A 20172-nucleotide genomic window follows, 5' to 3' on the forward strand; every position below is an offset into this window, starting at 1 on the left:
CTGGTGGCGCAGTGGTTGAGAGTCCGCCTGCCGATGCAGAGGACACGGGTTCGTGCGCCGGTCCGGGAGGATCCCACATGCCACGGAGCGGCTGGGCCCGTGAGCCGTGGCAGCGGAGCCTGCGCGTCCGGAGCCTGTGCTCCGCAACGGGAGAGGGCACAGCAGTGACAGGCCTGCGTGCCGCAGGGGAAGAAAAAAAAAAAAAAGCTAATCCATGAGTCTATAGTAACATTAAAATGGGGTAGTGGGGGAGTAGGGAAGTATTTCTTTAATAGATGTAATATGTTAGTCAGATTGATAGAATTAGAAAAACACCCTTTGGTGACCACCAATGTCATCACGGATTCAGCAAGGCTCATCAGTGGTGCCCGAATCCCTATGTAAGAGTCTTACGGAGAACAGGATTCCCACAGGGTGCCCAACAGCTTCTTTACTCCAAGGACCCTAAGGGCAGAGACTGGCAGACACTGTCTTCACCACGTCATCACTCTTGGGAGCCCCGTCACAGGCCTAACTGCATTCCCACTCCATCAGGTCGCCTATGTTCTCATCTTGCCAAGACATTTACGCTGAATCTAGTGAGGAGAAAACCACCAGACCCATCCAGAGTGTGGGCATTCTACAAGACAGCTGGAGCACACAGCCTGCTGATGTGTCCCTGCGAGGAAGCGTAAAAAAGGTGGGGGGATAACTCTAGAATAAAGGGGACAGAACTAAACGCTATACATGATCCTTGGCCAGCCCTGGATTTGAGTGTGGGGTACGGCAGTAAAAGAAATGCTGAGAAAACCAGGAAAATATGAACATGACTGTACATTAGCTAATAGTATTGGACCGACATTAAATTTCTTGGTTGTGGTAATGGCATTGTGGTTATGAGACTTTATCCTAGTTTTTAGGAAATTTATACTAAATTGTTTTAGGAAGAAAAAGCCAGAATATCCACAACTTGCTTTCAGACAATTCAGAGGGAAAAACAAGTATAGATAAATACTTGAAAATGGAGGAAAGGACCTTCCCTGGAGGCGCAATGGTTGAGAATCTGCCTACCAATGCAGGGGACACGGGTTCGAGCCCTGGTCCAGGAAGATCCTATAAGCTGTGGAACAACTAAGCCCGCGCACCACAACTACTGAGCCTGCGCTCTAGAGCCCGTGCTCCACAACAAGAGAAGCCACTGCAATGAGAAGCCTGCACACTGCAAGGAAGAGTAGCCCCCGCTCACCGCAACTAGAGAAAGCCCGTGCGCAGCAACGAAGACCCGACGCAGCCAAAAATAAATAAATAAATTTATTTTTTTTTTAATGGAGGAAAAGTAATATATCTATGAACTTATGATCATATCAAAACAATATGATATCTGGGACGTGCTTCAGAATAATCACGGGAAGAGAAGGCACAGGTGAAAAAAGCCTGAGCGCCTGGTAATCAGCGCTAACGGCGAGAGACGGCAGGTAGAGGTGCACTGTGCTATTCACTTGACTTTTGGGGTCTGAGCAGGAGCCTCCCTGCTCTGCATGCAAACTCTCCAACGGTTCACTTTCCCATGTGCAGTGAACTGACCTGTATTACTTGCATTTTTAACAGCTTCCAAGGAATCTGAAGGAACCCCATCTGAAAAACTAAAACAATATATTTAAAAAGTATTACTCTAAAAAAAGTTTCACAGATAGATAGCACAATGGCGTTTTTCTTATTTAACACGTTAAGAGGTGTCTCCACAGTAACTTCAGATTTGAGCAGAAGACAACTACAGACACACACGTGTTACCTATGAAATACTTTCCTCACCGTTATTAAAAAAAGCCACCCTGCCAAGCTGTTAGGACACAGTGCACACAGTGGCTCTGTGGGACAGCCACACAAAGTCTCTAAAAACACAAAGGTTTTTAGTATCAATATATGACACACTTTTCACATCTAAAGCAAGTTCTTTATGGGCTCAAAAACACAGAGGGAAAAAAAAAAGCCATCAGCTGGAGCACCTAATGATGTTTACAGAAATAAGGCTTGCCTCTAGCTCACCAACTAAAATTTAAACTCCAATAAACAAAGTCCATTTTGGCTTACCTGTTATCTGCCATCTGAATGTTTTTATCTCCTACAAATTAAAAAAGAATTTACATTACTAAATATTCACAAACAAAAAAATTTCAAATGTACTCTTTTCACAGTGATTTTCAGTGGGGGATGAGGACCTCGTAAGGAGGGGCAGGAGGGACTGTTCTGGGGTGATAGAAATGCCAAGACCTGGAATGGGGTACTGGTTACTTGCATATACACACTTGTCAAAACTCATCAAATTAAAAACTTATACACCTTTCAGTGCAAGCACATTTACTCATAAAAAATTTCTCTTGTTGGCACTAAAATGACCAGACTTCAGAATAAAGACAATTCATCAGTTTTAACTTGCCTTATGTCTATAATGAGTTTCAGAAACAGGAACATTTATGCTAGACCAATTATTTTAGAGCAATTCAAAGAATTTACTGGTGCTCACATTGTCTTTCAAACCCTAACTCACAGAATGATTTTAAAATTTTGTTTATTCTGTATGTTCTACTACTTCTACACTGAAGATGCAGTACTTGTGTAAAAACATCACGTAATACACTCAATTATGATCCCACTTTTACAAGAAACATATAAAAAAAGATTATCTCCAGATTAGGTGACTTTCTACCTATAAATATTAAAGGTGGGTTCTAAGACACTTATGACTTAAATAGAACTTGATATTAGTACAATTTCAAAGCCCTATCTAAATGCAGAGCTAAAAACAGTCAGGTTTGGTGATCACATTTCCTTAGTCCTAGATGTGTAGTAAATCCACTTCAGATCCCCCTCTGAAGAGTGGTTTCAAGCTGACAACTGGTCGATGACTCATTCTTAGGTATCTGAGCAAAGCCCAAACCCCTTAATCAGTGCTTCAGGGTCAAAGAGAACAATAATGCTTCACAGTTAGGAAACATAGCTCCAATTGGTATTTATGAACTACAATTGTCTTAAGTGCATCTTTCTTAGGTAATTCTGTTTCAAAATAAAACACTGTAATTACTTTAAAAATTCGAAATACTACATAAATGTTACATTATTTTTCAAAAAGCTAAATGATTTAAGGAAACAAATGAAAATCAGGAGAGGAAAAACCCTCCAACGGTCCCCATCACCTTCTGCTGAGTCCAAAGTCACTCCACACAGAAACCCAAATTCCTACACCTCCCAGCTTAGCTCCTCCACAATCTGCTGTATGCATACAGCCGCACCCGGGCTATTCCCAAGCTTTTTTTTTTTTAATAGATAAATTAATTTATTTATTTTTGGCCGCGTTGGTTCTTTGTTGCTGCGTGCGGGTTTCTCTAGTTGCGGTGAGCGGGGACTACTCTTGGTTGCGGTGCGCGGCCTTCTCATTGCGGTTGCTTCTCTTCTTGCAGAGCACAGGCTCTAGGCACGCGGGCTTCAGAACTTGTGGCATGCGGGCTCAGTAGTTGTGGCTCGCGGGCTCTAGAGCGCAGGCTCAGTGGTTGTGGCGCACAGGCTTAGTTGCTCCGCGGCAAATGGGATCTTCCTGGACCAGGGCTTGAACCCATGTCCCTTGCATTGGCAGGCGGATTCTTAACCACTGCACCACCAGGGAAGTCCGATTCCCAAGCTTATATTCTGCTTTTTCATATATTACAAATGTAAAACATGAGACAGGCAAGGTCTTCAAAATAACATCTGATGACAACATTTTAAGAGCTAATACACTTACCTTTTACCAGTTGTTAAATACTGAAGTTTTCCCCCCTATGATATACTTCTGACAACATCTACATGAACACATCTTAGTTTACCTGGCTTCCCATCCCAAGTAATTCTTTATATGGCAATAGTAGGATTGTGACTGTAGGATTTCTGGGTCAAAGAATAGGAATGGATACTGACACCTACTGCCAAAGTGGTTACACACTGAAACCAACTACAATTTGGCTACATAATTAAAGTCTCCATTGTCTTAACAATTATGTCCACCAGCACCTTCGTGTAGACCACACACACCAGCTGCTCTCTCTTGCAGCAGCTGTCACTGCCAGCTTAACAGACAAAGTCCCATTTTCCCCACCCAATCAAGCCACACACCTAATTCCAACACCTCCTGTACTAGCAAGGTCACCATGTGACAGGCAATTTCCCACATTTTATACCCACAGCAACTCTAGCAGGGAGGGTGCATCCCCAGTGCACGGAAGAGGACACTGAGGATGGGAAGGGTGAGGTGACTAACCCAAGGTTACCTGGCTAGTAGGTGTGGACTGGGGTTTCTTTCAACCTAAAAGAAAGGAGGTAAACTAAGGCAAACTCCAGTTACCAGAAATAGAGTTTATGTGGGAACAGCAGAGAAACTGCAATTCGGGACACACATACTGAAGCGAGCTACAGGTGAGTTCACTGAAGGCTTGCGGTGGGTTGCTTCTTTGGGCAAAGAGTGCTAAAGGGCAAAATCCAATTAGGGACCATGCAGCAACTGGTTCCAAGATGCGGAGAGATTCCTGGCAGATGCTCACTGGTTGGAGGATAAATTTCGATCTCTCGTAAATCAAGCATTATGGGAAATCAGTCCCACCATCTTTGTTTTCTGAGGGTACATGTTTTCTGAGGGTGCATGCGCAAGAGATTCTCCATTTCACATCCTTCCGTTCCATTTTAGATTAAGATCCTTTCACATTCGCCCCTTTTGATTAAACTCTTTCACAAAAAGCACTGCTCGTCAGTCTTACTGTGTGGGTATCTCACTTAGTCAGAGGCACCATTAGCTGCACGTGGATTATGGGTCTCTCGGAGCTGAGGAGGACCATCCTCAGATGTCTCATCCCAGGGAAGAGGAAAACAGCAAGCAAGGAAAACAGCAAGATACTTGGCCTCATTTGAACAAAACAATTGAGAAATGGGGAACCTCAGTTATGTTCCTCTGACGTGGTCAGTTCAGTTTCCATGGTCAGATGAACTTCAGGATATGCCTTTATTTTGTAGTTACATACAGGAAAAAGAACTTTATTTTGTACATACATCTGGGAGAAGGACATTTGCCTGCTGATACAAAACAGGAGAAATTTAACCATGTGGATTATACCCATGGCCAGAAGTCCAATTATAGCTACTGACTAGAATAAACTTCTCAACCTGTTTCCCCAGCTGCCTATATTTAATAGGTCAAAAATGGCCCAGGTCCCAGGGGTATGGCCTATTTCAGTTAATAGTTTGATATCTTCCATTATTTTTATTATTTTTTTTAGGCTGCGTTGGGTCTTCGTTGCTGCACGCGGGCTTTCTCTAGCTGTGGTGAGCAGGGTCTACTCTTTGTTGCAGTGCATGGGCTTCTCATTGCGGTGGCTTCTCTTGTTGCAGAGCACGGGCTCCAGGCGCGCGGGCTTCAGTAGTTGTGGCACGTGGGCTTAGTTGCTCCGTGGCATGTGGGATCTTCCCGGACCAGGGCTCGAAACCATGTCCCCTGCATTGGCAGGAAGATTCTTAACCACTGAGCCACCAAGGAAGCCCTCTTTCACTACTTTCAGTTCTCGTGTTACTTTTCCTGGTTTGTTAACATAAAAACAGCATTCTTGGGACTTCCCTGGTTAAGAACCAGGGAAGTCCCAAGACTTCTGAGCCTGCGCTCTAGAGCCACAACTACTGAGCCTGCGCTCTAGAGCCCGTGTGCCACAACTACTGAAGCCCAAGCACCTAGAGCCTGTGCTCCGCAATGAGAAGCCACCGCTATGAGAAGCCTGTGCACCGCAACGAAGAGTAGCCCCTGCTCGCCGCAACTAGAGAAAGCCCGCGTGCAGCAATGAAGACCCAACACATCCAAAAATAAATAAGTAAATAAATAAAATTTTAAAAAACAAAAAACCCCCAGCATTCTTCCTCAAGCAGGACACAGGTTCCCCCATGCTATGCAGTGTGGAGGTTTAGGGCTCTGCAGTTTTGTAAGACAACTTCTGCTAGGCTGTCTACTTGGGTTTGTTGATGTTTAAAAGCTCTGACATAAGCATTAAGGTAGTAGCCATGAATTTGAAGAGATTCTTAACTGCCTTTTCAAGTTCTGCTACTCCAACTCAAGGGAAAAAGTCCAAAGGACAAATCCCTTTCTATCTATTATGAGTGTAGCTGTAGGCATACACTCAAAATTGTATCCATCCCAGCTATGATGTGCTCTCTCAAGACGGCAGGAGAAAGAACCCAGATTGGGCCCAAGGGCGATGGAAGGCAGGGTTTTCCCAACTTCAGCATCAGGAGTGAGGACAATGGCTCCAAGCGTACTTCCCATTTAGGGCAAGTGTGGAGTATGCATTTCTTCCACACAGAAGGAAATAACCAGTGTTTTCTAAAGACAGGGTATATTCTTTTCCTGGAATAAAAGAGATCTCATGATCAAAATCAGTCATTCATACACAACGCATGGTAAGTGGTTCTGTTGAGCACACTGAGAACAGTTAGAGGAATATCTTAAATTTCATATATTTGGAGTAACAGGTGAGTTTGATTACTGTGGGTGAGGTTGTGATGGGGGCTGGGGATCTTCCAGGGACAAGCTAGGGTGAAGTAGTTCCTACCACTCAACAGATTTCTGATCAGTTCCCCAACGAGGCACCACTGAAGAAAGCACATCAGCTTTCCATTCCCTGTATCATTACAATTTTCATTACCCCACCAAAGAGATACATGCCGCAAGAGACGTCAGGCTCCTAGATTCCAGTGGGGAATGAACCCATGACCATCTGAGTCACACGCAAGTGTTACAAGGGTGCAGGAGGTGGCCTAGAGATTCACCAGCCCCATTAATGCTTCTGGAACACTGGAAAGCTTTTGGGTAAGAGTCCAGACTTAAGTGAGAGGGATTCCTTTAGGGGTGGGGCACCCAATGGAATGCTGTAATGTCAGGTGCCAATTTAAGTATAGCCGCAAAGATGCCAAAGGAAAACCCTGTATCTCTGCCAGACAGGTTTCACCACCCTTCTAAGGATAATGGCCAGGCCTCCAGTTCAGGTTCATCATCACCAGCAAGCAGTAAGGTTGGTGGAATGAGAGTTCTTGTAAGGTGGGAGCATTACAGCCAAACTAGAGGGCGGCACAGAGGCCAAAGAAAGGACAATTACAACTATAGCAGCATGACTTGGCTGAGTGATACAGAATTGGCTGAAACAGGTTTCACAGGTCTGGGCCGGATATCTCTGATCTCTGGAAAGCTGTCTGCTTCAGTCCTTAGAAATTCTTAGCTTTCAGTCTTGAGTTGGGCTGCAGGTCCACTCAGGTTTGGGGTCCTTTTTAAGATGGGACACATGAATCCAGGAGTCTAACTCTGGGAGCTTCGTGGCACAGGGATTAGTCAGAAACACCTGGTAGAAGTCCTTCCAATGAGGGAGGAGGGAGTCTTTATGCATAGGTCTCTTCTAGTAGTTGAAGTCTCCGGGCTGTAAACTGACATCTTCATCTCCGGGGAGCACACTGTAGAAAGACTGCTCTACTACAGCACGATTATTCTCAATGGATTTTAGACCCCTGCAAATGTGAAGTATGTGCCCTTCTATTAGTTGGGTCAAACAAAGCAGAGGCTAAATGCTTTGGCCATCCGTAACTATTTCAAAGGGTGAGAATTTATGAATCCCAAAAGTAGATCTAAGATTTAGAAGAACCAGAGCACTATCTTTGGCCAATGTATGTGGAGGGTTTCAACTAACTCAGCCAACCAGCTCTTTACAATTACATTTGCATGAACCAGTCCTGAAGACTGAGAATGATAAGCCTGATGGAAACCGTCCAGTGAAGTAGGTCCCCTGGAGTTCCAGGGGCGGAAGAGGTCCTCAAGTGGGAATGATCTTTTCTACCAGGACTTTAGCTATGGAAGAGGGAGTCACCACTCTACATGGAAACGCTTGAGTCCGACATGAAAACCGTTACTAGAGCATATTTATACCCATGAGTGGGGGCAACTGTATGAAATCCACTTGCCAGAGCGTTAGCAGTCTGGTGAATTAAAATGTCCTGAGGCGGTACAAACAGGCTTCCTTGGGATCAATTTATGACAGGTAGAAGAAGCAAGACAAGCGCTTTTTGTGGTCTTGCTGATATTTCTCTATCAACATTGATTTATAAAGGCTACCATTTTCTCAGTGGACCAATGGTTTAATTAATGTACACTGGTCAATAAGGGAAGTTTTAGATTTTCTGGCAGAAACAGCTTATTACTGGGTTCAAACCAGAGCCCCTTTTCTTCATGGGTCCAACAGCCAGCCTTTCAGATTTCCAGTTGTGCTTTTCTCTTTCAGAGGCCAGCTGTTATCCTCCCCTGGCTAGTTCTCTCAGGTCTTTGCAGGGGGAAGAGCATTTTGGACCATGACGGAGGTTTGGTCTATGGGTATCATAAAGGAAGTGTTTTTTTGCAGAGGTATCAGGGAGGTGGTTTCCTTTGGCTTCCAGTAAATCAGACTTGCAATGCCCAGGCCCTTTAATGATAGCTAGAGCTGCCGGCAGCAGTATGGTGTCCAACAGACTTTGGGCATAAGGGTCATTCTTAATTTTATCTCCACTGGGAGTAAGGAAACCCTGTTGTTTCCATAACATTCCAAAGTACTGCACCACTCTACAAAGGCATACTATCACTAAAGAGGTGTGCTGTCTTGCCTTTGACTAAAATGCATGTTTGAGTGAGGGTATACATACAGACCTCCCAGGTACTACAGGTTTGGTTCCAGACTACTGCAGTAAAGCGAGTATCACAGTAAAGCAAGTCACATGAACTTTGTGGCTTCCCAATGCATATAAATGTTTACATTATATGGTAGTTTGTTGAGTGTGCGATAGCATTATATCTTAAAATACAATGTACATACCTTAATTTAAAAATACTTTATTGCTAAAAAATGGTAGCCATCGGGGCTTCCCTGGTGGCTCAGTGGTTGAGAGTCCGCCTGCCGATGTAGGGGACACGGGTTTGTGCCCCGGTCCAGGAAGATCCCACATGCTGTGGAGCGGCTAGGCCCGTGAGCCATGGCCGCTGAGCCTGCACATCCGGAGCTTGTGCTCCGCAACAGGAGAAGCCACAACAGTAAGAGGCTCACATACCGCAAAAAAAAAAAAAAAGTAACCATCATCTGAGTCTTCAGCAAGTTGTAGTAACATCAAAGATCACCGATCACAGATCACTATAACAGATACAATAATACTGTGAGAATTACCAAAATGTTACAGACACAAGAAGTGAGCAAATGCTGTTGGAAAAATGGCGCTGACAGATGCTGACACAGGGTTGTCTCAAACCTTCAATTTACAAAAAAACACAGTATCTGCGAAGCACAACAAAATAAGGTATGCCTGTATAATTTTCAGCTTGTTGAGCTGAAGCAGCCAAAGTTAGGGCTGCAGCCTCAATAATCTCAGATACCCAGCACAAAATGTACCATTTTCATTTTTCAGGTAAGAGCCATTAGTAAACCACGTAAGATCAGGATTCATCAAGGAGGTTTCTTGTAAGTAGTCATGAGGTGTCATCATGACACCATCCAAGTCAGAGTCATGGGGAATTTTATCAGCGGAGGAGGGAAGGTAGGTTGCAGGGTTGAGACTGTTACACTGAATGGGAGTGATGAGGGCACAGCGAGTAAGAAGATTTCAAAGGGGGTAAAATGGCTTGCTGAAAGGTGTTGAGTGTGGTGTGAACTCAAGAGAGCCTCAACGGTGTGAGGTGCAAAGATGGTAGCCTTTACTAAGAGGGCAGCAGCAGGCATAGCCCTAAGCCATGCCATATGCTCAGGTCAGGGATCTAACTGGTGGGTGTAGTAACCCAAGGGTCAGTGATAGCCCCATATTTGGGGGTAAATATCCTGAAGGCATTCCCTTCCTTCTCATATACAAAAAGGAAAAGGGTAGCTGATAATTTATTTGGGTATTCAAGGGTCGGTGGATTTATTAAACTTTCCTTCAAAGGCTAAACGATCTTGGTCATCCCAAACAATGAGGTCAGGTTTGCTGTTCTTTTTTTTTTTTTTTTTTTTTTGCGGTATGCGGGCCTCTCACTGTTGTGGCCTCCCCCGTTGCGGAGCACAGGCTCCGGACGCGCAGGCTCAGCGGCCATGGCTCACGGGCCCAGCCGCTCCGCGGCATATGGGATCCTCCCAGACCGGGGCACGAACCCGTATCCCCTGCATCGGCAGGCGGACTCTCAACCACTTGCGCCACCAGGGAGGCCCAGGTTTGCTGTTCTTTAGAAAGGAATATAGGGTAACTTCCGCGGTGGTCCAGTGGTTAAGACTCCAGGCTCCCACTGCAGGGGACCCGGGTTCAATCCCTGGTCGGGGAACTAAGATCTCACGTGCCGTGTGGCACAGCCAACAACATAAGGGAGCATATGGGGGGCAGAATCATTAAAGAGAAGTTTGGAATCCAGTTGCAACAATAACCAGCTAGCCCAAGAAAACCCCGTAACTGACATTTGGTTTGGGGGTTTGGAGAGTTTAAAATGCCTTGAAGCCTATCGGGATCTAGGTGTAGTCTCTGTTCTGAGATTAAATGTCCTAGATATCAAACATGAGTTTGGAAAAATTGCAGTCTTTCCTTCAAGACCTTATATCCCTTAATGGCTAAGATTTTTAACAGGTGAACAATGTCTTTGTGGAAATTTTGGGAGGGCGAGCAAAGAAGCAAATCATCTACATATTACAGTAAGGGGGTGCCTCCAAAGAATTCTACGTCATTTAAGTCAGCCTTTAAAATCTGTCAGAAGAAGAACCTCAGTAAAGCCCTGATGCAAGACTGTCCAGGTATATTGTTGTCCTTCCCAGGTAAAGGCAAAAAGATATTGACTATTTATCAACAGGAATACTAAAAAAAAAATACTGCCTAAGTCGTCCACAGTGAAAAAGTTGCTTCCAGTAGAGATGAACACCGACAGCACACGGGGATTACAGGTGACAGGGTGGCAAGGAATTACAATGCTGTTTATTGCCAAAGGTCCTGCACAAATCTCCCTCCTTGGCTGTTGGGTTTTTTACAGGTAAGACAGGGCTTTACAAGGACTAGTGCAAGGGACAAAGAGTCCTTCGGCCTTACAGTCTTCTATGATAGAACTTATGTCCTGGAAGACGTCTTTATTTATAGGGTATTGTACGTCTTAATAGGAGAGGCACTATGAATTCTGCCTATGTCTGCTGAGGATTCTGCCCAAAGAGTGGGGGGGGGAGGGGTACCTGGTTAATAGTGGGTTAAGTCCAAAGCTTGGTCTTCTTAGCTTTGCAATGTAATAAAGGCAAAAAGGGGTTTCATCTTCCTAAGTGTTGATTTGAACTGAAGGAATACTTCTCCCTTTTGAGGGGAAAAGTGGCAGCATGCTATTTCTCCAGGAAATATCCTAATACATGTATGGGAGCCAAACTGCTGAGGAGAAATGGGTGTTTGTTTTGCAAAGGCCCCAGACAACAAGGTATGGGCTGGGAAACAGGGACATGTTGCAGTGTGAGGTCCCCACTATTGGAGCGTATGTAATACTGTGAGGAAGGAACTGTTCCGCTGTGGTTAGGCTGGGCGCTGACAGAGCAGCCCCTGTGCCAATTAATACTATAAGGAACTTGTCTCTGATCTGGAGAAGAGTCTTCCCCGGGCTATTTAATAGACGGACAGGGAACAGTCCCTGTGTGTCCTCTGAGTCACATCCTTGGGGTGGGTTTGGCTGTTGGTTCTTCGAGGGTTGCAAGTGTTTGGATTTCAATTTATAGCAATCCTTTTTCCAACGGCCAGATGTGCTTTGAGTCTCCATTTGCGGGAGTTGTCTTTCTTTTGGTGTCATCTTCTGGGGTACGAGCCAATTGAGTGGCCAAACTGACAAGATCAGGGTAGACATTGTCTCCCATTCTATACAGGTTCTTTTGACTAACAGGGTAAGTCCTTAGTTAGATCATTTACAAACGTGGAATTAAAAGCCACCTGGGTGGATTCAGCATCTGTGGGAAGACTGAAATTTTCCTAAAAAACAATCTGGAGCCTGCTCTAACAGTTATGGACAGATACAGCAGACTTTTGAGTGCATGCCTGAATCTTATTCCAGTCCACGGACTTGGGGAAGGCTCTAGGGATGGATTCATGCAGGCTTTTGGCTGTACTGCCAGCATGATCACATAAAAGGGCTGGTGGTTGGTTTCGTTTAAGCCTAAGAGATCGGACTTCCCTGGTGGCGCAGTGGTTGGGAATCTGCCTGCCAATGCAGGGGACACAGGTTCGAGCCCTGGTCTGGGAAGATCCCACATGCCGTGGAGCAACTAAGTCCATGCACCACAACTGAGCCTGTGCTCCAGAGCCTGCGAGCCACGACTACTGAAGCCCGCGAGCCATGACTACTGAAGGCCGTGCACCTAGAGGCGTGCTCTGCAACAAGAGAAGCCACCGCAATGAGAGGCCCACGCACCGCAAGGGAGACCCCACACAGCCAAAAATAAATTAAAAAAAAAAAGAATCCGCCTGCCAATGCAGGGGACTCGGGTTCGATCCCTGGTCTAGGAAGATCCCACATGCCACGGAGCAACTAAGTCCGTGCGCCACAACTACTGAAGCCCGCGCTCTGTAACAAGAGAAGCCACAGCAATGAAAAGTCCACACACCGCAACGAAGAGCAGCCCCCGCTCACAGCAACGAAGACCCAACACAGCCAAAAATTAATTAATTAAAAATAAATAAATAAATAAAAATTTAAATTGGGGGGTGGCGGGAAAAGCCTAAGAGATGGTTCAGGGATTTCTCAACTGGTTGTTTTAGTCCAGTGTTGGGCTTGACTTATTTTAGACAAGCATGTGGACTGTCTGATAAGAGACTGGAGGCACCAAGCTGATAAATCAGGGTTACGATACTGAATTCCTCACCAAATCTATGAGGATCCACGTTACCTTGGGAAAGTCCTTATAACCCTAAGCCTTTTTTTTTTTTTTTAAAGATATCCTTGATGTGGACCATTTTTAAGGTCTTTACTGAATTTGCTACAATACTACTCCTGTCTTATGCTTCTTGGTTTTTTGGCCACGAGGCATGTAGGATCTTAGCTCCCTGACCAGGAGTAGAACTCGTGCCCCCTCTGCATGAAGGTGAAGTCTTAACCACTGGACCACCAGGGAAGTCCCTAGCCCTAAGCTTGACCTTTGCCCATGGGGTACAGGAAGTTTGCTATGGTTTAGCAGGATCCTCAGAAGGTCTAATTTTGAAAGGGAAGTTTTAATGGGCTTGGCAGGTGAGGGTTCAGTGACAGGAAAGAAAGGAAGTTCAGAGAGGGGAGGGATAAGGAGGCAGCAAAGAGAGAGATACAAAGGAGATGGAGCAGTAAGGGTAGGAGGGACCTCAGCTCACACCAAGAAAGAGACCAATGACATTTTAAAAATCCACCTTTAGCTGCTTATTTGCTTCAATTTGGAAACAGTATTTGGTAAGGAGGCAATTTTATAATCCTGAACCCATTTAGAAGCCTCCAGATAACAATTAAAATAACTACCCTATGTGGATGGTTTAATCTGGTAACCATGGTCTTCTAACTTGGTTTGGAGAAAAACAAGTTTGGGGACATAAAAGGTTCCTTGTAACGGCCACTGAAGTTCTAAGTTATCCTTAGTAAGACTGGTCCATTTAGTCAAAAATGTCTATGAGGGGGCTTCCCTGGTGGTGCAGTGGTTGAGAGTCCGCCTGCCGATGCAGGGGACACAGGTTCGTGCCCCGGTTTGGGAAGATCCCACATGCCGCGGAGCGGCTGGGTCCGTGCGCCATGGCCGCTGAGCCTGCGCATCCGGAGCCTGTGCTCCGCAACGGGAGAGGCCACAGCAGTGAGAAGCCTGCGTACCACAAAAAAAAAAAAAAAAAAAAAATGTCTATGAGGAAAGATCATAATAAAACACATCAGGTGGGACTTCCCTGGTGGCGCAGTGGTTAAGAGCCCACCTGCCAACACAGGGGACACGGGTTCAAGCCGTGGTCCGGGAAGATCCCACATGCCGTGGAGCAACTAAGCCCGTGCGCCACAACTACTGAGCCTACACTCTAGAGCTTGCGAGCCCCAACTACCGAGCCCACATGCCACAACTACTGAAGCCTGCGCACCCTAGAGCCCGTGCTCTGTAACAAGAGAAGCCACCACATTGCAGTGAAGAGTAGCCCCTGCTCACCGCAACTAGAGAAAGCCCGCACGCAGCAATGAAGACCCAATGCAGCACAAAATTAATTAATTAATTAAATTAAAAACACCTCAGACGGACTCCCCTGGTGGCGCAGTGTTTAAAACTCCACGCTCCCAATGCAGGGGGCCCAGGTTCGATCCCTGCTCAGGGAACTAGATCCCACATGCATGCCACAACTAAGAGTTCGCATGCCACAACTAAGAAGCCCGCCTGCTGCAACTAAGACTCGGTGCAACCAAGTAAATAAATAAATATTTAAAACAGACAAACAAAAACACATCAGAGTTCCTGAAGGGAGCCACCTTTAAAACATTTAGATGATTAGTATCCCACTGTTGCATTCAGAACAAAAGAGTACTTGCCAGAAGGACAATCTGTCCCTATCCAGATCCCAAATAAAGCCGGAGAGCTCAACCAAAATGAGGGAGCTTGAGATCCAAGAGGAGACTTGCCTAACCAAGTTACGGCAACTTGCGAAAGTGAAGAGCACAAAGGGCTCAAGTGTGGGTACCTTGCTCAACTCTGGGGATTGCCACTCCTTGGTGGGTATCTCCTTTGGATCCCACTTCTGACACCATGTAATGGCAACCTAAAAGAAAGGAGGTAAACTGAGGCAAGCTCAAGTTACCAGAAATCGAGTTTACTTGGGAATAGCAGAAGAACTGCAGTTTGGGACACGTTAAACTGCAGTGAGCGACAGGTGAGCCTGAAGGTTTAGGGCAGGTTGCTTTTACAGACAAAGAGTGCAAAAGGGGAAAATCCAGTTAGGAGCCACGCAGCAAGTTCACTGACTTGAAGATGGAGAGAGATTCTTGGAAGACACTCACCGGTTAGAGGATAAGTCTCAATCTTCTGTAAAGCAGGCAATTTTGGGAAATCAGTCTCACAGTCTTCAACTTTCACTTTCCTGAGGATGCATGCATGAGAGCTACCCGTTCATATCCTTTGGTTCCATTTTAGATTAAAATCCTTTCACATTTCAGATCCAGACCCTCTTGACCTTTCCCTACCACCACCAACCACTTCACTTCCGGCCACCACTTCCACCTGCTCAATTCAAAATTACTGTTGCTGTTGTTGGAATAGATGACAGTCAACAGCTCAGTCAGGGTCAGGATCCTGCAGTTCAGCAGCACTTCCAAGAAACCCACTGTCTAGAAGTAGAGTGTGAAACCACTCCTTCTATCCTGTTCACTATGTAGTAGTCTCTGGGACCGAAACAGCACCTGACATAATAAATACCTGGTGAACGAATAAACACTCTATTGCAGAATAGAGGCCAAAGAGGTTCACTTTCCCAAAGAATGACACCACTCCAATTTAAAAGACCCCATGGATACAATGATCCTATTTTCGGTGACATGATGACAAAGCAATTAAGTTAAACCCAACAAAACATTCTTCCCGCCCCCAAAAGGAGCTAAATCAAGGAAAGAAAAACAAACAAAATAATGAGTTTAAACAATAGAAAAGAAAATACTTTGAGGTCAAAACAACAACACAAACCCAGAACTCAATGTTTAAAGCAAAGCACACACACTAAAAACAGTATGGTTTTGATCCGGGTTTGAATCCCATCTCCATCATTTCCTAGCTGTGTAACCTCGGTTTCAACATCCATAAACTAGAAAGGACCTACCTGAGAGGCTGCTGTGAAGATGGAATTAAACACAGGAAGTGCCCAGTACACGATCTATTCCAGGTCTCTCTCCACTTTTATAACCGCAATATGCTTACAAATCATCCTACCTATTGCTTGATATGAAACCAACAAATCGAGTGAGTTTAAACACTGCTACCCTTATCTAAGAAAAAATAATGTAGAGTGGTGACATATCACAAACAAGCTGGAGTTCAGTTAATCAAGTTTCACACCACAATTTACCTGTGCTTTTGTTTAGCAATCACTATCAAATAAAACTTTCTTAAAATAGAAAATTATAAGGAATTACCAAATTTGCAGGTGTGAGAAATATAACCTTCCATTTGTTTTAAATGTTGGCATACTGCGTTTAATATTAATTTTATGAATCCACAGTCCCAAGCCTCATCAAAAGGGTCTCTTACTTCTAAAAGGCAACCAAGTTGAAATATGAAAGGAATACCAGGCAAAAGAACATTCTAAAATTTCAAAAGAATACAGCTGTTCAGTTTCCCTTCCAGGGTCGAAAACTTTGAGCCTATAATTCTGAATCTGGATTGACATGCAAATTTCCATGATTACACAAATGAATGTTTTGCTTTTATTTATATAAGCTACCTCACAATCCGATTTATGGATTAATTTATTTTTACCCCAAACAAAAAAATTTTCCTAGGGGAAAAAAATTTATTTTTGTAGCAAGTTATCCAATATAACTTTAAATTCTTAATTTTTAACTGAAAACATTTAGCCTACAGTTAGAGTAATCCTATAATTTCAAATTGGGCCACTCTCAAGAGACAAAGAAGGTGTAAATTGGGGAACATGGTCGCCCTTCACATAACCAAAAATTTTAATACATTTATTAGCTGTCTTAAGTCAGAGGTCCTCCATATCTTCCCATGAGATAAATGATTAAAATTAACTTAAATGTAATCAACATGTTTCTGTTAAGACTTTAGAATTTCAATATAGTCTGTAATTCTTATTAAATTAGGGTGGCAGTTAAATGAACCCCACAGCATAATCACTTGGTTCACATAAAAGTCTGAGGGCTGGCGATCCCATCGTGGGGTCTGATCAGTCCCAGGGTACAGGTCCAAACCCTCCAGGAGTACCAGACCATACTTTGGCTTAGGACACATCAGAAGGGACAAAGAAGCCATTCATCTGCTCTAAGAAGGAATCAGGATATCCCCACAGGACATCCCAATGTCTCTACCCACAAAACCTGGCCACTATACAAAGCCCTAATCAGGAGATTCTTTATTCAGTCTTTGTCACTGCATTCCTTAGTATTGGGAGTTAATTGCGCTGGATTCAATATGCCAGCAGGTAAGTGAAAACATATCTAAAATAAACAACCAGATAACTTATGTAAATAGCTTAAATAATGGAAAATGTCCTTGTAAATCAACAAACCCTTCAATATACTTGTAATCTCTCAAAAGTTAAAAAAAAAAAAAAAAAGCGTCCAGATTCTAAACTCAAACCAGTGGTCTCAGAATTATGTTCTAACTGATTTCAATCATATGTAATGATTGATAATCTAATATATATGCACTTTTTCTTTTGCCATGATCGAAAAATCTATTTTAAAAATCACATATATTACATGTTTACAGATGAACTAAGATTGGCAGATAGTTAATTATTGATGCTAAATGTTAGGTACATACGGGGGAATCACTACTTCTACATATGTTTGAAACTTTTTATTGTCATGTTTTTGAAAAAAGAATGGATGAATGATCCATCTCTGGCCTCCCACTGAAGAGTAAGTTCCATGAAGGCAGAGATCTATCTACTTGCTCAACACAGCAGTCCCTGGGCCCAGCACAGGACTAGGCAGGAGACAGTGGCCAAGCAATCTGCTTCACCCATTCGCTCACCGCTGCTGAGTGATGATCTGCTCGTGTGTCACCTGTATACAGCATGGTGGTGTCAGGGACCCTACGCACACCTTAGCCACTCCTAAGCAGGTTCTGAAGACACACAGGAAGTCACATCTGCTTAGAAGATCTAATAGCCATGAGACAACGGTGTACTGTTTTTTTCAGAAGCTTGCTAGAGACTAAGCCCTCAGTTTTCAGGAAGAAAGTAAAAAAGTTTCCCTTCTTTAAACAAAACAGTCTATTTTTACTCAAGGCACACTGGTTCTTCATCATTATAGCTCCAATTTCCTCCTCCACTCTCTTGTCCACAGTTTGTTAGTATATGACTGAATGAGTCGAATATTTGAAGGTTTTTCTTTTTTCTTTTCTTTCTTTTTTTTTTTGCGGTACGCTGGTCTCTCACCATTGCGGAGCACAGGCTCCGGACACACAGGCTCAGCGGCCATGGCTCACGGGCCCAGACGCTCCGCGGCATGTGGGATCTTCCCGGACCAGGGCACGAACCCATGTCCCCTGCATTGGCAGGCGGACTCTCAACCACTGCGCCACCAGGGAAGCCCTGAAGGTTTTTCTTAATCCAAGGTCTTGTCACCTTGTCAGTAAGGCTTTACCCTCTCCAGCCTATTTAAAACCCAAATCCCTATTCCTTCTCTCTACTCTTGTTTTCAAAAGCACCTACCACTGTCTAACTTGTTTGTCTGTCTCCCATTGTGGAAATACTTGAGGGCAAGGTCTTTTGTCTGCTTTGTTCAGTGCAATAAAATACCCCAGTACCTAGAACTGTGCCTAGCAGAGAGAAGGCATTCGTGGATGAACAGATGCCAAGCACTGAAAGCTACTTTGGATAACCGGGTAAACAAGTAACGTTTTAAATTACAATACTTACACCCTTTGCACGTATTTAAATTGTACAGTAGATCTTTCTACCACACCACACAACTATTACACAGAAATCATCTTATCTTGTTTTTGAACAGGCTTTTTGGGATAATAATAAAATGCACAGTACATACACTAAAAAAAAAAAAAAAAAAAAAAAAAAAGTCCCACAGACCCAGAATGGAAGCACCTTTAATAACAGCTGACAGTATACTTTTAAGAGGAAATTTAAGGCTACACAGTGAGTGGCCAAGATCAAAAGGTAAAGTTCATTAAGTGATCTTTTGTAGTTTTCTTACTACAGAAATACACTGCCTCTCCTGTTACAAAATACTCATGAAATTTAAAATTCAATGGCAAACAGTGTAAAGCAGCCCTGCTTTCTCTGAAGAGGGCAGGGTAGAAAACCAATCGCTGTCAAGCGAAAACAAACCTACGTCGTCTGTTTTGAAAATTCCGTAACAGTCAAACACAAAATTCTTCACTACCCATTAACAAGGGTTGTGCTCAAGGAAAAATCTCACAATTGCAGTTTAGGAAGGCAAGTATTCACTGAACTAGGAGAAATTGTCAAATTAAGCTAAGGCTGGAGGAGAGCAATTTCCTGCAATAATTCCACACCAGCTACTTTTTACTTCTGAAACCATCCCAGTGGTAGAATAGTCAAACTAAGTAATATGAGCCTTGTACTTTGGATGCCTGAACACCTTTACCTCTAAAACACGAAAAAGCACTCCTGAGACTGCAGTCCCAGACCAATCTCCCAACGCGATCCTCAGTGCTGCCTTGATTATTCAAAATGCCATCACTGGGAGCACTGGTTCTGAGCAGTAATGGTTCTACCCTGTTTCATACTGGTTGATGGCCCTTAGGGCTTTGGGAATTTAAACCACCCTCGGCCCACAGATACTATTTATCAAAAACAAAACAAGGGCCTCCCTGGTGGCGCAAGTGGTTGAGAGTCCGCCTGCCGATGCAGGGGATACGGGTTCGTGCCCCGGTCTGGGAGGATCCCATATGCCGCGGAGCGGCTGGGCCCGTGGGCCATGGCCGCTGAGCCTGCGCGTCCGGAGCCTGCGCGTCCGGAGCCTGTGCTCCGCAACGGGGGAGGCCACAGCAGTGAGAGGCCCGCATACCGCAAAAAAAAAAAAAAAAAAAAAAAAAACCACACCAAAAAACCCCCCTGGGTTCTCCAGTAAAACTTTTGGAAGTACAACATGAGCTTATCAGAACAGTTTTAAACCATTTTAAAACTGTGGACAATGAACAAAAAAAGAAAAGCAACTCTGAAAATAAGTAATTCGGAACTCTTATCATCCCATGTACGCATTTACATTTGAGGTCACCTCCTCCTGATGCTAGAAGACTATCAACTGCTCAAAGGAAAAAGGAAAAGATTTCACTCTGAACCCTGGCTGGTCAGAGAACTGCAGATACAGGGAATTAATACGCTCTCAATATCAAGAGGCTGGTAAAAATCCTGACAGGTTAACGGAAATATTTTAACTGAAGATTCAAGTATGAACTCAGACTGTCATGTACTGATGAACACATCCTAACTCTAAGCACTCAA

General features: G+C 44.1%; 1 protein-coding gene across 8 annotated transcripts in view; it reads right to left on the reverse strand.

Moving 5' to 3' along the window:
- The window catches only part of NAP1L4 (nucleosome assembly protein 1 like 4), a 64929-nt gene that overhangs the window by 41221 nt on the left and 3536 nt on the right, over window positions 1-20172 (reverse strand). For 5 of the 8 annotated variants that reach the window (XM_060103435.1, XM_060103433.1, XM_060103431.1 and 2 more), the window contains exons 2-3: window positions 2071-2101; window positions 1564-1622 (exon numbers count right to left, since the gene is read on the reverse strand). In XM_060103435.1, the coding sequence (XP_059959418.1) occupies window positions 1564-1622; window positions 2071-2084 (73 nt within the window). In that variant the 5' untranslated portion in view covers window positions 2085-2101. Of the gene's footprint in view, window positions 1-1563; window positions 1623-2070; window positions 2102-14694; window positions 14773-15010; window positions 15091-20172 lie in introns of those variants that run through there. The other 3 variants (XM_060103427.1, XM_060103428.1, XM_060103429.1) reach the window with 2 other exon arrangements.

Source organism: Mesoplodon densirostris, chromosome 7 (genome assembly GCF_025265405.1).
Source record: "Mesoplodon densirostris isolate mMesDen1 chromosome 7, mMesDen1 primary haplotype, whole genome shotgun sequence".
In the NCBI taxonomy this organism is placed as follows: domain Eukaryota; kingdom Metazoa; phylum Chordata; class Mammalia; order Artiodactyla; family Ziphiidae; genus Mesoplodon; species Mesoplodon densirostris.